General features: G+C 36.0%; 1 protein-coding gene across 1 annotated transcript in view; it reads right to left on the reverse strand.

Annotated features, from left to right (window-relative positions):
- Positions 1-10,230: 10,230 nt before the first annotated feature.
- The window catches only part of HCFC2 (host cell factor C2), a 35,261-nt gene continuing 26,373 nt past the window's right edge, over positions 10,231-19,118 (reverse strand). The window contains exons 12-15 of the mRNA XM_046012299.1: positions 18,680-18,753; positions 16,570-16,707; positions 14,455-14,640; positions 10,231-13,781 (exon numbers count right to left, since the gene is read on the reverse strand). Coding sequence (XP_045868255.1) covers positions 13,467-13,781; positions 14,455-14,640; positions 16,570-16,707; positions 18,680-18,753 — 713 coding nt within the window. The 3' untranslated portion in view covers positions 10,231-13,466. The remainder of the gene's footprint in view (positions 13,782-14,454; positions 14,641-16,569; positions 16,708-18,679; positions 18,754-19,118) is intronic.

Below are 19,118 nucleotides of genomic sequence, written 5' to 3' on the forward strand. Positions count from 1 at the left end.
ATTAAGCTGTTTGTATTTTTTTCCTCCTACAGTGTCATTATCTATACAGTATTTTCCTTTCTTCAAAAATATGTCTTATTGCCTCTTTTCTGGATTGCTTTAGTGGGTTAAAGAAACACCAGTTCCCTTTAACAAAGCAAATTGAACACAGTTATGAGGGCCAACTAAAAGGATTTCTGCAGCACTACCAGTTAAGCATGATAAATGGAAAAAATAGTTTCTGCCATTTGCCAAGAATAAAATCTTGTGGTACAAGATTTTTAAGATCTAAATATTTTCTCTTTAGGGAAAGTTATTTTATCAACAGTCCAAAACAAGACAATATTTGTTGCTTTATGTGATAAAATACATGTCTGAATCATTCAAATGATACCAGGTAAGATCTATACCAAAAACTAAGCTATCCTATATGTATATTTTTGGTTTCTCTGTATTAGACAACTTATGTATGTTTATGTAATAATTTATGCATATTGACCTTAAACTCATACTAAGTCAGTGTATTCATGAGTAAAAAATAGAACAATCTCAACTAATTTTATTTCTTAAGGAACTACACTATATTGTCTGAAAAATGACCAGGTTTAATTTATGGTTTCTTTTAGAGCTGCAGATGTTACTTTCCTTACTTCCCCAAGTTTCACTTCCTCTTGCTTATTATGCTCCAGTCACCCTAGTCTCATGGCTCCTTGTGCCATGTTCTTTGCCTCCTCTGCCCACATATACTTCCCTCTGCCTAGAACATTCTTTCTCTTCCTGTGCCTGGCTAAGTCTCACTCATCCTTCAGGTTTTAGTTTAAGCTTCAGCAGGAAAGCCTTTAAAAACTTCTGTTATACCTTCATACTAATTACCAAACACAGAAAGTATCGCCACCCAAAACTGAATAGGTTTGTACATAGTATTTGCTGGCTGCCACAGCTGCTTAGACATTTCTTTGAAGACTACTTTTCCTTTTACACATGATTTTAAGGATTTTAAAACCATAAGGCAGAATCTCTTCAAATCATGGGCCACAGATGGCATTGGGACAGATGCTTTTCCCTGGCTTCTGGCCATCACCTTTCAAAATGTAAACTTGCCTAATAGCAGTTACAGCTTCTCCTACTTCTTCCAGAGACTGTTTCCTTCTGCACTGCATAGTAGAGAGATACCTGCGCAGGCACCTTAACTGTAAACGCTCCTTTGCCAAGGTTAATGCCAGCTAGGTGCCAAATAAAGTCAGTAAACGTACTGGCTTTGTCTGTAGAAATCTATTGGCCATGTATTAGTTTTAGGGGTGGATACAAGTTGATAGGTAATTCCTCTGTCTTCCACAACAATACCTAAGATTAAAATATCCGGACACTGCAGCAGAAACATTGCCTCCTTCAGGTATAGTTTGGGTCTTCCTTGAGCATCCTTAAGAGCAAACAGTAAGACTTCTACACCTATTTTTCAGGCTGCTCAGTTTCAGAGGACATCTGAATGAAAGAGATTTCAGAACCTTAAGCACCAGGTACTTGGTCGAAAACACACTGCTAGGCAAAGACAAGCCATAATAGACAGTGCCTTCCAGCCAGGGCAGCTATGCCAAGAAGGCCTATTCGTGCATCTATACTGCCCGTGTTTGGTCTGCCAGAAACCAAGACCAAATCCCCTTTTCAGACCAAAGCAAACACTAATCAAAGAACACAAAGGATAATATTTGGGCTGATGGCCATTTAAGGAAATGGCAGAGTTATTCCTTACTTTGGAAGAAAAGTATAACTTTTAAAACACAGTTTCTGTGTGTGTGTGTGTGTGTGTGTGTGTGTGTGTGTGTGTGTGTGTATTTATTTATTAAATAGGGTTTATTTTATTTTATTTCTAACCTTGCAAGTAGCAGCGCCCACACCATAGGAGTGCTACCTACAGTGCAAAGGGCAGAACTAAGCATCCTATAATTCTTTATAGACTACAAACTGCCATGTGAGTAGGAAAACTCACATTAAGCGCAAAGTAAAAAAAATTTAAGTAATTTTTAGAAGCAGAGAGGGTGGGGGAGGAGCAGAGGGAGGAGAGCGATTCTTAAGCAGGATCCACCATCAGCTTTTGCCTCAAGGGTTCTGTTGAATTCTGGAGACTGAACTAGCAGCAGTTGTGGGGGAATGGACATATTTATTTGTCAGAGAGAGAGAGCACAAGCAGGGGGAGTGGCAGGCAGAGGGAGAAGCAGGCTCCTCACTGAGCAAGGACCCCGATGCAGAACTCAATCCCAGGACCCTGGGATCATGACCTGAGCTGAAGGCAGATGCTTAACTGACTGAGCCACCCAGGTGTCCCAGGGAGGACTGGACATAGAGTCTCGGGCTCACCTAGACTGGAGTCTGGTAGGGCCACTGCAGAGAAATGGGCAGCAAGGAACCCTTGCCTATCAATTTTGGTGCTGGGTGGAGGATAAATAACCACCACCCTCTAATCCATAATCACAGGCCAGCCCTCAAGGTTTGCGATCTAAAGTCTCAGAACCTTCAAGCTGATAATAGAAAGTGCTCTCAGGTTGGTAGTCACTGGGTATCTGGCAGAGCAAACATATTTTCTTAAGGATCTCAATTTTAGCCCATACTTGACATAATCCCTATTTTCCAACAAAAGTAAGCTTAAAGGAAAATGGCACCATGAGTGGGGGGAAAAAACACAGCTTATACAACAGATAGTAGAATCCCTGAGAAAGACTCTATTGGTCTCAATACAGGAAAATTACTGGTATGTATAGGAATAGAAAGAAGCACAGAAAATATGAATAAGGAGCAAAAGAATACACAGAGAACAAGATCAATAAGCCAAATAGAACTCATAAGAAAAAAATAATTGAAATAAGAAACCAACAAATGGAGGAGGGGAGAAAAGAATAAGAAAATGAAAAAGACAAGGCAAGAAGTGGCGAGTAGACAAAGAAGACATCTATGATGTGGACCTAGAAATAAATCCAACTTATGTTTATAATCACTATAGATAAAAATGTACTTAACTATCCAGTTAAAAAGGCAAATTTTCTTTGGCCTTACCTTTGTATGAGTCTCCTGCAAACTCAAAATATAAGCACAATGAAAGATCCCAGATATTCAGATTAAGACTAATTAAAAGATTGCTACAGTAACAACAATAACTAATATGAAGGCAATAAGCATTCATAGAGATTAGAGTCACTACATGATTCTAAAAGGTTTAATTCACCAAGAAAGAGTCAAAAATTCTATATTAGTATGCATCTAATAATAAAGCCAACAGAAAAAGCTAATACAACTTAAAGAGAAATTGAGAAATCTGGTTATGATGAGATCTTGAGACTCTTCTAAATTAATCAGGTATAAAGTTCTCAACAACTGGGGAATACATACATACATACTCTTTTCAAGTACACATGGAACATACATGAAAACTGATCATATAAATCAGAAAGCTTGTCTCAAATTTCAGAAAATTAAAATATTGTAGCTCATATTCTCTGGCAAAATATTACAAGTAAAGAGTAAGACAACCATAACCCACCCTTAGCATGTAGAAATCTACTTTTAAAGTAACAATGGGTTAACTATTCAACCCTCTGGCAGGATTAATCAAATGAGAAGGCACAAAATAAACTAACAGGAATGAAAATGGATCATAACTACAGACGCTGTGGAAACTAAAAGATAATATGGATAACTTCATATCAAAAAAAATTTTTAATGAAGTGGAGAAATCTTCAGAAAAATTTATTAAATTTAACAAAACTGAAAAAATAATATAAAATCCTAATGTTCCTGTGATCTATAAAGAAATGGAATCAGTGGTTAAAAATTATTAAAATAGCTAAAAAGTTTTTTTTTTAATATATATATATATATTTATTTGAGAGAGAGAGAGAGGAGGGGCAGAGGGAGAAGCAGACTCCCGGCCAAGCAGGGAGCCCGATGTGGGGCTCAATCCCAGGACCCTGGGATCATGACCTGAGCTGAAAGCAGATGCTTAACCGACTGAGCCACCCAGGTGCCCCCTTTTTTTAATTTAATTTTTTTTATTTGGGGGGGCAGAGGGAGAAGCAGAAAATTGTTTAAAAAACCAAATGGTTTTATTTTTTAAGATTTTATTTATTTGCCAGAGAGAGGGAGAGAGAGCAAGCGAGCACAAACAGGGAGTGGCAGGCAGAGGGAGAAGCAGGCCCCCCACTGAGCAAGGAGCCTGATGTGGGACTGGATCCCAGGATCCTGAGATCGTGATCTGAGCAGAAGGCAGACACTTAACTGACTGAGCCACCCAGGCATCTAACCAAATGGTTTTAAAAACTAGTTTCAATCTTCAACTCTACCAGACAATTGAAAAACTCATTTCATGAGGCTAGTATACTGAAAGAAGACAATGACAGGATGTAAAAGTAGAGTACTATAAAGCTAGTTTTACTGATGAATAGAAGCAAAAATCCTAAACAAAAGATTAGCAAACTGAGTCCAGCAATATATTATAAAACACACACCATGACCAAGTTGGGCTTATCCTAGAATTAAAAGTCGGTTCAATATTAACAAGTCAACCACCATAATTTAATACAATAACATTAAAAAACATTCATTTAAATAGATGAGAAAAAAAGCATTCAACAAAATGCAATATCCATTCAAAATAAAACCATTAGCAAACTAGAAACAGAAAAGAATCTTAACTGATAAAGACCATTTATGAAAAAATACTGAGATGACATGTTGAAAGCATTCCCTTAAAACTGGGGCTAAAATAAGGATGTTCACTATCAGTTTTTTTCAATATTGTACTCCAAGTCATAGCCAGTGCAGAAATGAAGGATGGAATTTCTTATAAGTAGAAGGATCAGAAAGTAAGAAAACTGCCACTATTTTCTGATAATGGTTACATAAAAAAACTCAAAAGAACATCTAGATACATTATTAGAATGAATAAAAATTGAGCATGGTTGCTGGATCCAAAATCAACACATATGCAACATTATTTTTATTAGTAACAACCAGTTAGAATAGAAATTGTAATTTTAAAAAATTTACCATAGCCTTAAAAATACACAGAATTCCTAGGAAGAAATTTAATATAATACATGAAGGCCTTTATGGAGAAAAATCATTAAAGTTTATTGAGAGATATTAAAAGAAGACCAAATAAATGGAAACAGTGTTTTTGGCTAGGAAGACTTATTGCTGAAAAGACACCAATTTTCTCCAGGCTGATCAACAGATTCAATATAATTACAAAAGATAATACACGAACTGGGAGAAGATATATACAACATCTTTAACTGACAAAGGATTGGGCTGCAGAATGTATAAAGAAATCATGAATCAATGAAAAAAAGAGACACACATCTAATAGAAAAATGAGGAAAAGACAGGAATAAAATATTTCACACAAGAGAAAACACATTCATATATGAAAAAAAAAACCACTTAAATTTCATTAGTAATCAGGGAAATGCGAATTAAACCCACAGTAAGACACCATATAATCACCACCCAATTGGCAAATACAAAAGGTTGTCACGACCATATGTTTGCTAAGATGTGGAGCAACGGCCCTCAACCACTGTCAAGGGGAACATGAACTACCACAAGGCTTTAAGAAACAGTTCAGCATGACTAAGGAAAACCTGCTTCTTAGAGCAGTGGTTCTCAAATTTTTGGTCTCAGAACCTCCTTACATACTTCAGAAATAATGAGGACCTCAAAGAGCAGTTGTTCATGTGGGTTATTATACTTATCAATTTTTACCATAACAGAAATTAAAACAGAGGCATTTTTAAAACACAGTAACACACAAGTACACACTTGATTAGCTATCAGAGTGAAGAGGTCATCATACCTGGAAAATATTTAAGCTCATGAAAAATGAGAGTGAAAAGGACAAATAATGTTTTAGTAGTTTTACGAAAATAATTTTGTCCTCACAGATCCCCTGGGAAGGTCTCAGGGACCCTAAGGGTCCCTTCGAAAACACACTTCTCTGGAGCAAATCTTGTACGTGTGCACTATGAGACATGTACAAGAAGTCATTCATTCCTCAAGTATTTACTGAGCATCTCCCATGTGCCCTGCATTGTTCTAGACACTATGAATGTCTCAAAAGATAACGTCAGACAAAACAGGCAAAATCCCTGCCCGCATGCTTACATTGTAATTGGCAGAATGTTCAGAGCAGCATTGTTTGACAGCCCCAAATGGAAAACAATCCAAATCTCCGTGAACGGAAGAACAGATCAACAAACTGTGGTTTTGCATACAACGGAATACTGTACGGCAGTGAAAACAAATGGAATACAGTTACATGCATGAATGGGGATGGGAATCTCAAAAACAATGGTCAGAAAGAAGTCACAGAAGGATGATATCATTTACATGAAAGTTCAAAAACAAGTAAGTCTAAACAACATACCATTGGGGATACATACATAAATGGCAGAACCATAAATACAAACATGGGAATTATTAACAAAAGATCCAGAATAATGTTTGCCTTATGTAGTATGTAGATTGAGGACAAATGGGGCGGATTCTGGGTATCTGAGAATGTTCTAGTTCTTAAGCTGAAGGTTGAGTACATGTCTGATCATTTTACTTATTTTGCAAGAAATATTTTAAAAGAAAAAAGATGTAGGATTATTTACTACATAATTTCACCAACCAAGACAGGGAACATCTCCCCGTATCTCAGCCACTGCTGCTGTGTACTGCAAATCAGCTAATTATTTTAACTGGTAGGGAATAAGTACCTGATAACAGGCAAAGAGGAATGAGCATGGGCTATTCCTCACAAAAGTTAACTAGGTACCCAAAGGTCAGGATCCAACGGGATGGCAGTATTATAGGACTGCTTGCCAAGTCGAATCAGAGTCACCTGCCTGATTCTGGTTAGCTGGTTACTTTGTTCACTGCGTATAACCATTTGTATAAAGCAGAGAATAAAGACAGCTTATGCAAATCCCAAAATAAATGGATGAAGACTCTGCCTCTTTACTGAATTCTGACTCTCAAAAGTGCAGATTCCCTTTGGCACATTCTAATACTGTATTTATGTACTAAGTAATCCGAAAATACAGAAAGAGCATGGTGCTTATTGTTTCTCCACACTGATCAATAACAGGTGTCAGGTTGATCACACCAATGTCATAACAATCTTGCGATCCTGTCTTTGCCAAGGTCATTGCTGGCAGTGCCACTGTGCAGATTAAATAAGACACAGTTAAGGTGTAATTTTTCCCGATTCAAAAATAGCTATTAATTTGGTATATAATTTCAAAATTTGAAAAGAATAAAAGATCTTTAAACATTTGATCCAGCCCCTTTACCCAAACATGGCAAGCTAAAGTCATTCGTTATCTTGGGTGAGGGAGTTGGGAGTTGTTGCAAGAGGTAGAGCAGACCTTGCAGCAAGAGGCCCACAACCCATTCCAGGAAATGGGGAACTTGAGGTGTATTCTCCAGGTCCAGACTCCCCAACTGGGTCTAACACAGTGGTGCCAACTTCCCAGAAAGTTCCAGACATTGCTGTAGCTATTGTAAAAGTCCCAGGCAGCTACAAGACCTTAAATCTCACCCATATTTAAGCTGGAAGGGACATGCCACCAGGGGGTGCTACACTGCAACTGGTGGCAGGAGGACTTTGTAAACGTGGGATGCGCGGAGCTCGGGGTCCTCCTATTCCACCATCTTGCAGCTCCCGCCCCTACCCTGGCGGTGGAAGGGCTTGGGGGATGACTCTGGATCAGAAAGTCAGACCTTCAGAATGCCTACACTGTCTCACACACCGTGCTGCCCTAAGTGGCACACCTACTCCTTAATACTACTTAATACTGGATGGTCAGTATTAATACCTGCCGCTTTTTCCTCCCTCTCCAATAAGAGACAGAGAAACTAGGAGGGAACCCTTCTCAAGTTCTTACGGAACTTCCACTCTATCTCCCCAGACTCAAGAAATGAATAATCCTTTTGGTCAGAGCTGGGTATCCACTGGATCATGATTTACCAGTGGACAGAGTTACCCACGTTCAAAACCAAATACTACCTCCTTTGATTTGTAAGCTGTGTATGCTCAGACATAACAGGTTCTCCCATGCTTTCCTCAGTTCTCATGCTGAGGAATGATGGGTCCTTTAGCTTCTTATCCGTGGGTGCTAAGGAGACCAGGAAGGGGGAGGGTAGGAAGGGGGCCATTTCCTTCTCTGCAACAGCTTTCATATCTGATATGCCACTAACTCATACTTCTTACGCTTTTATCTTCAGGAGGAAACACCCTGACATCCCTAAATACCCTGCAAAGACTTTTTGTTGAACCAGCAAAATCAAATCAGGAAATAGAGAATCCTCTTCCATACTTTCATACCTATGAATTCCTAGTCTTCTATTTAAGGCCACAGGCTTCGTAGCCCTATATTCTCAAGACTTTGAATGTGAGCCTCTGGTAGGAGTGGTAGTCAGATTGCGAATATGATGACCTTTAAATACCAGGCCCCCAATTCAACTTTTCCAAGATACTAAATACACAGAAGAACCCAACAGTTTCAGATGAGCTTGCTGAAATTAACAATCTCACAACTGGACTCTTTTTTTTTTTTTTTTTTTAGTTCCTTAAGAGGATAGGAAAGAAGCAAAGAGATACTTAGTAAGATATAGAAATCTATTTGGAACAAGGAGGCTGGTATCCTTGGATTTTATAGCCTTTTCTTTCTCCATTCAGTTCATAGAGTTTATTTCTCCCCAGAATGGTGTAGTTCGTGTTCTTCCAGGCATGACCAAAAAAAAAAAAAAAAAAAAGTCTTCCTGAGTTAGAGATATAGTACAGGGACTCCGAATTATAACTGGGAAATGTGGAAGGAAGTTGTGCCAATGTCATATTATTTTCTGGTAGGGTAAGAAATAAACTCAGACGTGACAACGGTGGCCTAACTTGGCATGTGTCGATACTCATGTTCCATGTCTTCCAGCAGTCCCTGTGCTTAAGTATTAAGTATGTTTTTTTCCCTATTACTAGACAATTGTCCATGGCTTTCCTACAAGGAAATAGTTTGGAAATATTTTTAGCTCATTTTCTGGATCATCGAATGTTAAAAATCGTAATTCAGCAATATCCCAAGAATCTTTTTTTTTTTTTTAGATCAAAAACTTCCACTTGAGATCTATGCATACCTAGATTAAATCCCTTTTAGCTCAGTATGTATGTGGCACATCGTTTATTAATCCCAGAACTTCTCTTAGGAACCTAAGTAACAGCAGGGTAGGATAAGACAAAGCTAGAGTTAGTATTTCCCTCAGAGGCTTACTAACCTGCTAAAGTCTCTTTCCTTATCAAGGCCTCCCTCCCATTTCCACCCCAACTTGGGAGAGGGGAGTGAGAATATGGAGAGATGTAAAAATAACAATTTTCTTTAACCATGTGTCAACGTATTTAAGTACCAGCTAAGTGGCCGACATGTAAGAAATATAAAGACCCAGTCTCTGCCTCAAAGACCTACCACCATTCTGGCAAAGAGGGATAACAATGCTAACAAGTAAGAATACAATGTTTTTTAGGCTACTATGACAGAAGATTGACAAAGGATAGTGGGGGCACAAGAAGAAGAGGGCAAATCTACACGGATATGGGGCATGTCAAGAAAGGCTCCATACTGAAATCCTGAAAAAGGACCTGAGTCTTGAAAAAAAATGAATGGAGGCAGGTGCAAGTGGAAAAGGGGATTACAGACAGGAGGAGGTATGGAAAGAAAGAGCAAGCAGTATCACAGAGATCAAGAAAATGTCCAAGTGTCCAGGGAGTGGCTGAGTTACGACGGACAAGAGTAATCACCAGATTTGGGAAATGAGAAGTTATCCCGGACCTTTGCTAGAGCCATTTTGATGGAGCAGCAGGACAGAAGTCTGCTGCTGTGAATTAAAGTGAGTGTAAAGCATAAAGACAAAAGATTAAGAGTGAATAGAGGACAAAAAAGAGATGGCAACAGTTTAGATCTGTTTCCTGGAGCCATGTGCCTTTTTGCATACGAGCTCAGCCTCGTTAGAAAAAGAGTTAGAGAGATACAGGTTACATTTCTATGAGAACATGATTCCGAACACAATCCACTAACTTAAAAACAAGTTTTGGGAGACAATCTATTCTTTATGAGACTGCCTATATTATTTTAAGTGAACAATATAAAGTCAACATTTCTACAGGTTTACTCTGCAATCACTAATTTTTCTCTCATAGAGTTCAAAATAAATAACACCTGTAATTGATTATAATAGAAAAGGTGCTTTATTTTACATATCATTGGTACATAATACATAAAACTGCCTAAAATCAGTCCTGGAAAACTTGACCGTCAGTTATACCTTAAGCAGTCAAAGACCAAGTCTATTTTGCAACCTATTTCATTCATGGTCAGATTACGACAATAACTTTAAATACTAATTATCTCTTCATAGCCAATGTTACAAATGATTTTTACTACAAGTGCTGCAATTTTTTAAAATAAAAATACCTTCATTTATAGTAGACCATCTCTCTAACCAGAACAAATCTTTGCTAGGCTACAAGTCTTTGAAATAATGGATCAACAGTTTTACTTTCTTATAGATGATTGTATTTATGTAATTGGGTTATAGGGCAAGGGGGCCTCATACATGCAATCAGATTATTTCCGGTTGTTTTTTTAATGTGGATAAAAATGAGTTTATAATACCCTATTTCTAGTTAAATTGCCAAAACAGTTTACTAAACTAAAATGAAGCCAATACAATATTTTAGAAAACATAATTCTAAGAGCATGCGACATCAAAATCTTTTTACTACACATGTGAACCAAAGTTTTAGAGCCCAGGAAGAGGACTGTGGCACAAAGGCTTGTACATCTGAATTACCTATCCAGCAGGGAGGAGAAAGAAAGTCATTTAACTCAGCATAAATCCTCTTATGAAAGGTATCTGCATGATCTAGCCCACTGCTACTCAGGGATCTTCACTCAGAAAATGTGCAAATCATAGGAAGCTAAATGCACTTCTCTTGTTATTTACCCTAATCCATTCTATTCATGAACACACAGCTTAAAGATCTACTATTAACTATTAATGTCAAGCCACAGAGATTTCTCAATGGCATTTTTTAGTCACTCATAAATGTGACTCCTGCTTAATGTACAAATGCCAAAAAATGATAACAGAATCTGGGCTGATCCTCAAAGTAAAAACATTTGTTATTTTCACAAATCCCTTGGTATAGAAAGAGTGCCTTTCTTTCTAGAAAATAAAATGTATGTTAGAACGACAGGTTCACAGCACAGTTGAGGCATGTAAGCAAAGTAAACTAAACCGAATACTAAATAGGTATAAATGTGCACACTCAAATATTCTATTCTTTGCTTAAAGTCAACTTAGTCCTTGTCATTAAAAGAAATGCTTTGAGACGCAAATTGTTAATTAATGCAGAGAATAAGGAGTTAAAACCGAGACCTTTTTCTAATAAAGCAAACAGATCATTAAAATAATCGGACTTGAAACATATACTCTAACTTCCATTCTTACTCTTTTTATAACTAAACACACACATATACACAACAAACCCTAGCATTTAATATGTGCAAAATTGCTTACCATTTATTTTAACTTTGGTTAAGTATTTGTTTAGCCTATATCAGACATATTATGGAAGCTATACAAATGATTACAAACATAATAATGAGGTAAGTTAAAATTCTACTAGTGCAAAAAGCAAGCATATGCTAAAAGCAAAGCATATGAATTTAACAAATGCAGAATGAAGCTCTCACCAAGGGAGGTGCTGACATAACAAACCAGAGAAGCTCCTTGTAAACATTGTTTGTAAAATACATATTTAAAGATTAAAGATTCATACAGCCACAAAAAAGGTATGCTAACAACACCAGAGTAGTGCATTTATTTTACCTTTAGAGTTTGGAAATCACTCATTACGTGTCTAACAGTTTGCATATTTTCTTCAAGAGAAACTTAATTAGTGAGACACATTAATTACAAATACTGTAGTATAAAAATCCCAGTTCTTTACAAAAATTATATATTAAAATATTCTATACACTTTAAATTAGTAACTGGAACATACATATATATCAATTCTGCACAATTAAATCCATCTTGGCTGGGAGTATTCTAGGTGAAGCTCGAGGACACAGCTACTCAGTCAACCTAAACTGGCATAAGGTTACTTGGTATAAAAAAGATAGGCCTGGGCCCGTGCGGTTATTGCAGCTCATAGTGTGAACTACCTTTTCTGCATTTATTGCTCTGTATTTCCATTCCAGATCTGAACAGGCAGTGGAACCATGACATTCCAAAAAGGTTCAAAACAAGCTACCTGTGGCAGAGGACCCATCATGCCTATCTGTATCTTTAAGGTTGCAGTGGGACCTGAGTGAGCTGTCTAATGTTTATATTTCAGTTGTAAAAAAGTTTATACAATTTTGAGGTAAAAACAATGCAAAAATAAAACATTTAGAGCATTTACAAAAATCTTACAAATGTTTAAAACACTATTTCAAAACTTGTGTTAAGGTGCTTCTTTCTTTCTGCAATGAGGAGGACATATGTATTTCAATTTTGAATTTTAAATTATGAAGGTTTTCTTAATTTCAGCAAAAGCAAAGTTAGAGCCATTAAGACAGATGTTAAAATGTTCACAGATATACTTTACTTCTGACGAAAATACAGAATTTTAGTGCTGAAAGAAACCTTAAATGTAAATTAACTCTGTAAATTATTTTAACAAGGAAACCAAGGACTGGGTAAGTTAGGTGCTTTGGCCAAAAATGTATTCCAATATATCAGGTATGAATCAAGAAAACCCATTACTTTTTTTGTATTTTGCCATGATTCTTGGAAAATAATAAAAATTCAAAATCAGAGTTTCTAAATTCTCCTCTTTCTTTCTTTCTTTCTTTTGTAATTTCTTAAGCTCTGTGCTAACTGTAGACAAAGAAATGAATCAAATAGCGGCTATCAAAATTAGTATCACAAATGTTATTTACTAGAAGATAGGTGTTAAGAGGACCGCTGCTTATCTAGAATAATAAAGTTAAAGGGAGTAGTCAAAGACAGGTCCTTGACAATGAAGAGAACATTTACTATGTAAGACAGCGCAGTGTACAACAGCCAGTTACTAGAATCATCTCAATAACTCTAGGATGACTGAGTTACATGCCCTTTAGAAAAGATATTGGGGTAATAAAGCCTTCTAGCTTTTATCTTTACTATTTTACTTTATAAAAAAGCAGTTATATAACTGTAAGGACGAATCCATATACTAATTTTCAGAGAGTCTTTGCTTCTTTTCTATTTTTATTTGGATCTAAAATTGAGCAAATACATTTTAAGAACAACTTACAAACTCAAACTCATAAGTGCTAGAAATACAGTCAGAGAATACTCTTTTAAATGACAAATCTTCAAAACCAGTTACTAATAAATAATCATCATAATAGCTTCAGTAAAAAAAAAAAAATTCAATTTAAAGGTGCTTTTTTATTGTTACCTTGAAGCCATCGAACTTGTGTAGCTGGTCCATATCCCTTTTCATTCTTTGCCGATATCCTGAACACAATGGCAGGCCTGGATGTATAATCGATATGTGCATTTGCAAGCTGCCCGGCAGTTACTATACATGATGTCTTAAGACCACAATAAATCCTCATAAACACAAGTTGACTTGGATTATCTTGTATTTGTGCTGTGCGGATAGCCAAGTAGGCTGAATATTCCAAAATATTTCCAGAAGGGGAAGTTGGAGGTTCCCAGGAGAGATGGATACCCTCAACATTCTTGAAGAGAGGAGAAAAACAAAACAAAACCAAACCAGGTAAAGGTTCTGAAAGAGTTTTCTCTAATATCACTTACAATGTTGAGTCTATCTGTAGAACACAAAATAATGCTTTCTGCTGAAGTAATTGCATTAGGTACTAGAACTTTTATTATTGATTTTTTAAAACCTAATTGGATCTACAACATTTAATTCATGTCCACTTTTCAATATCATAACTAGGCTTAAATGTCTACCTGTACCATCCTAAGAGGGGCAGGACCTTAGGATAAAACAGAATTCAATTTCATGTGTTCTATTAAAATTCTTCAGCACAAACTTTTTGGTTCCATACAATAAGAACAAAGTTAATATTAAGAAGAATACCAGATTTCCCTGACTCTCTACAATTTGGATGCTGTAATTCTGCTTCAACTTTGGTCCTTAAAATTGTGAGTGATTAGCAAACATTTTTTAAACTTATAATCCACCCCTTTTATTTAAGACCTAAATTTTTTTTAAAAATTGAAGTACTGTTGACACACACATTACATTAGTTTCAGGTGTACATTTACCCACCCCTTTTAGATACCTCTCATTTTATCAGATACTAACAAGAAACTCTAGACTGATAGTTTCACTTCATGTACAAAATTTCAATAACTAAATCACCAAGCCTTGACCTGACATCTCACCTTTGAAATTCTGACTGCAGAAGGAGCTCCAGGAAAACCGGGAATACAAGTTTTAAATTCACTGATTTTGCTGAAAGGGCCTATTCCACAACCATTGATGGCAGCAACCCTGAATCTGTATCCTGTGCCTGGAACCAGATCTTGTTTCTTAAGTAAACTGTAGTCAGGTACGTCTGCATTTCCTATCTAAAATGTAATACATGCAAAAATTAAAAGGTGCAATTCATCATTTTGTTATTCAACAAGAAAACTTTTAAAGAATGAATCATGTTTTAAGGTTCTAGTTCACATTTATTTCCCTTATATTGGAATAAACCTTCCAATACAAAAGCAACTAAGCCCATGGGTTGGTGATTCTTATCCATAGGAAAAGTACTGTTTCCAGTTAAAAATCACTGATTATAAAAAGAAATTGATGTGTGTTCTGCACAATATGAAGGTAGAAAAAAACCTGACAATCACTATAAATAAAGTAACAATCACTTTACATGGATAGCTGTATCCATCCATGTAAACTTAGAGTAGAAATCTCAGAAGAATTATTCTCAAATAGTCTAACCAGGAACAATACCCTTTGGATATAGGCAAGCAAGCTTGACAGAAGAGAAGTGATCAGCATGTAGTATAGAGCATTTTAAAAATTAATATTCGGCAGGTGCTGAATAAAATGTTAAACAACTGCATATTCTGGGTAGGAAGTTCATAACATTCACAAATTTCAAACAGTTTTTACATGTTCTCCCTCTCACTGCACCACTGTGAGGCAGGTAGTGCTAACGTATGATTCCCATTTTTTAAGGAGCGATATCATTTTTATTTTATAGATGAGGAAACTGAGTCTCAGAGAGGTTTAATAAGTGACTTGTCTGAGGTCACACTGTTGAGTACTGCAACTAAGGATTCCAACCCAAGTTTACTGGTTCTAAATTTTATGCCCTGTTTTTCTTTTGGGAAAAACAGGTAGTTACTAGGCACTTAGATATTGTTATTTCCTTATATATGAAATCAAACTACTGCCAGAAATTTCATTAGTAAAATACTAAAAAATTACTAATGAGGATTTCTAATTTTGTCAAGAATTGGGAGGAATTCTATATGAAAGAGAGATATCAGAGGTAATATTAGAGAAACTAAAATATAATGATAAATGATAAGTTCTCCATTTATGTAGGTCTAGACAATTCACTCTCTGAAATTCCCCATTCCAGAAAAAAATCAGTTCAATGTGCTTTGGAGCTGTTACTGATTTCATAATTCTTAGGGTTACTGATTTCATAGTTCATATATATGAGTTCTTCTTTACGGGGTTTTAGTATCAAGAGAAAATTAGACTGTATTTCAATAACCTACAGGGGCTCTTAAATTTTTTAAGTTGTGAAATCAAGAATTGAAAAAAGCTCTCAGTAAAGGGGCACCTGGGTGGCTCAGTTAAGCATTAGATTCTTTTTTTTTTTTAAAGATTTTATTTATTTATTTGACAGACAGAGATCACAAGTAAGCAGAGAGAGAGGAGGAAGCGGGCTCCCTGCAGAGCAGAGAGCCCGATGCCCAGGACTCTGGGATCATGACCTGAGCCGAAGGCAGAGGCTTTAACCCACTGAGCCACCCAGGCGCCCCAAGCATTAGATTCTTGATTTCGGCTCAGGTCATGATCTCCAGGTCTTGAGATGGAGGCTCCACGCTCAGTGTGGAGACTACTTCTCTCCCTCTGCCCCTCCCCTGACTTGCACACTCACCTGCTAAATAAATACATCTTAAAAAAAAAATAAAAAGTTCTCAGTAAGAAAAAAATGTTCCATTCTCTAAACACACCAGGGAACAAAATTAGAGATCCTTCAAAAAATCTTTATCTGTACTGGCCAGACCATATTCTTTATGACTCAAAATCCAGCCCAGTGATTGTATAAGGTTTTTTAAGTGACCTGCTTGTGATGTATTCCTAAAAGTACCTTAATAAAGAATACAAGATAATTAGGCATATAGATAAAACTCTCAATTACAGATTGTGGACAGATCTCAATTTCATGCATTCAAGTGACTTCAATCAGGGCTATAAAAAAAGATCTCATTCATGAAATTTATTACTCACAGGGTAGGAAATATATCAATAGCTACCTTTGAGATGCTTTGCTTTCCTTTTGGCAGCAAATAAAACTGGCTCACCAAAGCTGTATTATTTTTAAAGATTCCTACATCACACCACTGTCGTTCTCCTGCTTTCATTGTGGCCACTGGATTTGAAGGAGTCTCTTTCTGATTTCAGAGAAAGAAAAATTTATCAGGACTCTTACTGTGCATTTAAGAAACTTCAAGATTCAATAAATCCATGCAGTGATCTACAAATAGGTATATAGGTAAACACCACAACATTAAAAGCTCATAAGTAAATAAACTCTTAACAGATTAGGTCAACTGACAGTGAAACAGGGATGCCAATTCAAACACAGGGAGTGACAGGCATTCTGTAAGTCAGTAGCTCTGTACTATCAACCTAGCTGGAGTTAGCATGCTTTCCAATCAGTGATATGTTAAAATGCCAGCTGTTTTATAGAACATTGTCATTTCAGAGACCCTCTCAGAAAATGTAATCCCTTTAGTGTGACATTATACCTTGCTCCAAAAGGAGCAAATAAGGAAAATTCATTCCAAGCTGGCTTATTTCTAGATTCAAAAACAACTAGCAGAAATTCAGTGACCTTTGCACTTGATTTAAATACCTGTGATTCTCCAAACCTAAAAGGAGAAAAAATGTTCAAAACTAAAATGCAATTTGAATATACTTTAGTATATACTAAAGAGGAGATTAAACAGTTTTACATTTTTTACCTTGCTTTAAAACAAAGAAACTTCCTCTACCTTAAGCTACTTTTAGTGATAAGTGAATTATACTTATCCCTGGAACTAACCTTTTTAAGCCATCTTCTTTATAAATGAGACACTGTTTCCAGAAGCTCAAAACAAATGTGCACTTCAGTTACTTATTTCCGTCTTAAATATATAACAGCAGAGGTACATGCTTATAATTCACATTCCTTATTCTTTAGGCTATCACACATGACAAAGTGAGCTACCTAGAAAAAGTCTTTAAGTTTTTTTGTTTTTTTTTTAAGGAGTATCTTTAAACTTGCTTTCATTTTTAAAGTTGTAAAAACTCTCTTCAACAAATTTTATAAAACAACTGGCTCCAACTGAAATAACAAATACCATTCTGGCTGATGTGTTGCAAAACAGATTTGGGAGAAAAAAAGTTCCCTTTAATAATTATTCCTTGAGAAGAGTCTGAGAACTTTAGGACTTAATATTCTGGAAAGGTGAAAGCTGATGAAGGTAAATATCTGATCAAAATCCATAAAATCATGATTGAAAGAAAACTAAAACTATGGACAATTCCTAAGGATTCCAAGAGGTAAATATTAGGTCAAATAAAAACTCTTGCTCATAGCAATAAAATCGCAATTACTGAAAATTTTAAAATAAATTAAGAAGTATATACACACACATGCACACACACATATATATTATCCTTATATTTACCTCATTAAGACAATCATGGTGTATTTGTGAGGCACATACCTAGCATTTTAAGTTAAGTTGTGGACCAATTTTGGCTTTTCATAAAACAACTCAATGTCAGATTATTGGGTTACCCTATAGGTATGTCTAACCCAATACTGCAATATTATGCTGTTCTTCTAATTAACAGCTAGCAATAGAGCCACTGAAATTTTATATTCTGTAATATGTCCTTTTACTCTTTAAGACATTAATGTAACTTATATATACATGTACACATACATACACTCATATTTCTGATTATAAAAGCAGCACATTTCACTATACAAAAATATTGAAGGCCCAGAGAGATTAAGTAAAAATTATCTGTGGCCACAGAGCCTGGAGAAAGTCATCTAGCATTATAGTGTGGATGTGCGCGGACTCACATGAGAGTGAGAATGAATGTATCATGTGTATCTTTTAATAAAGTTGGGATCATAGTGTATATATATATAAAAATATATGTATTTATATACATATACACACAAATTTTTATGCAGCTTTTTTCACTTAACATTATACTGTAAATATTTTTTCTATTCAAGCTTTCATTTTTCAGTCTTTGGCAAGTCATTACTAGAGGACACCCAAGAATCTTTTCATGAATTTATGCTGAAGTTGCTCAGCATTCTACCTTTAAACACATATGATCTTCAGGTCATATACTTACAGAAAATGGCATCGCTGTAGCATGTGCTTCTACACGGCTGATCTTGGTTGCAGGCAATGCACATGCTTCATCAACTAAAAACCAAACAAGTCATCATATAAGACTTACGTAATCACTTAGCAAACAGACACATTAAAATACAATTTATAAACATACAAAAAAGAGCCAGAGGGAGAAAAGCACAATAATTAGAAATATGGACCCTCTAACTCAAACTAATTCACAAAGTTCACTTCTCAAGGGTTTGAAGACTAGCTAGAACTTCAGAGAACGTTTACCAAAGATGAAACACAAGTCCTATTGCAAAAGAATGAAATGAGAATTTACAAAATCAGAAATCAATCAAGCTGGGAGAATTGTTACTCCAAAGTCTAAAGAATTAATCTTTTCTATGGGAAAAAAAATTTGCTGAACATATTCACAGTAGGATAAATACATT

Source organism: Meles meles, chromosome 7 (genome assembly GCF_922984935.1).
Source record: "Meles meles chromosome 7, mMelMel3.1 paternal haplotype, whole genome shotgun sequence".
NCBI classification, from domain to species: Eukaryota; Metazoa; Chordata; class Mammalia; order Carnivora; family Mustelidae; genus Meles; species Meles meles.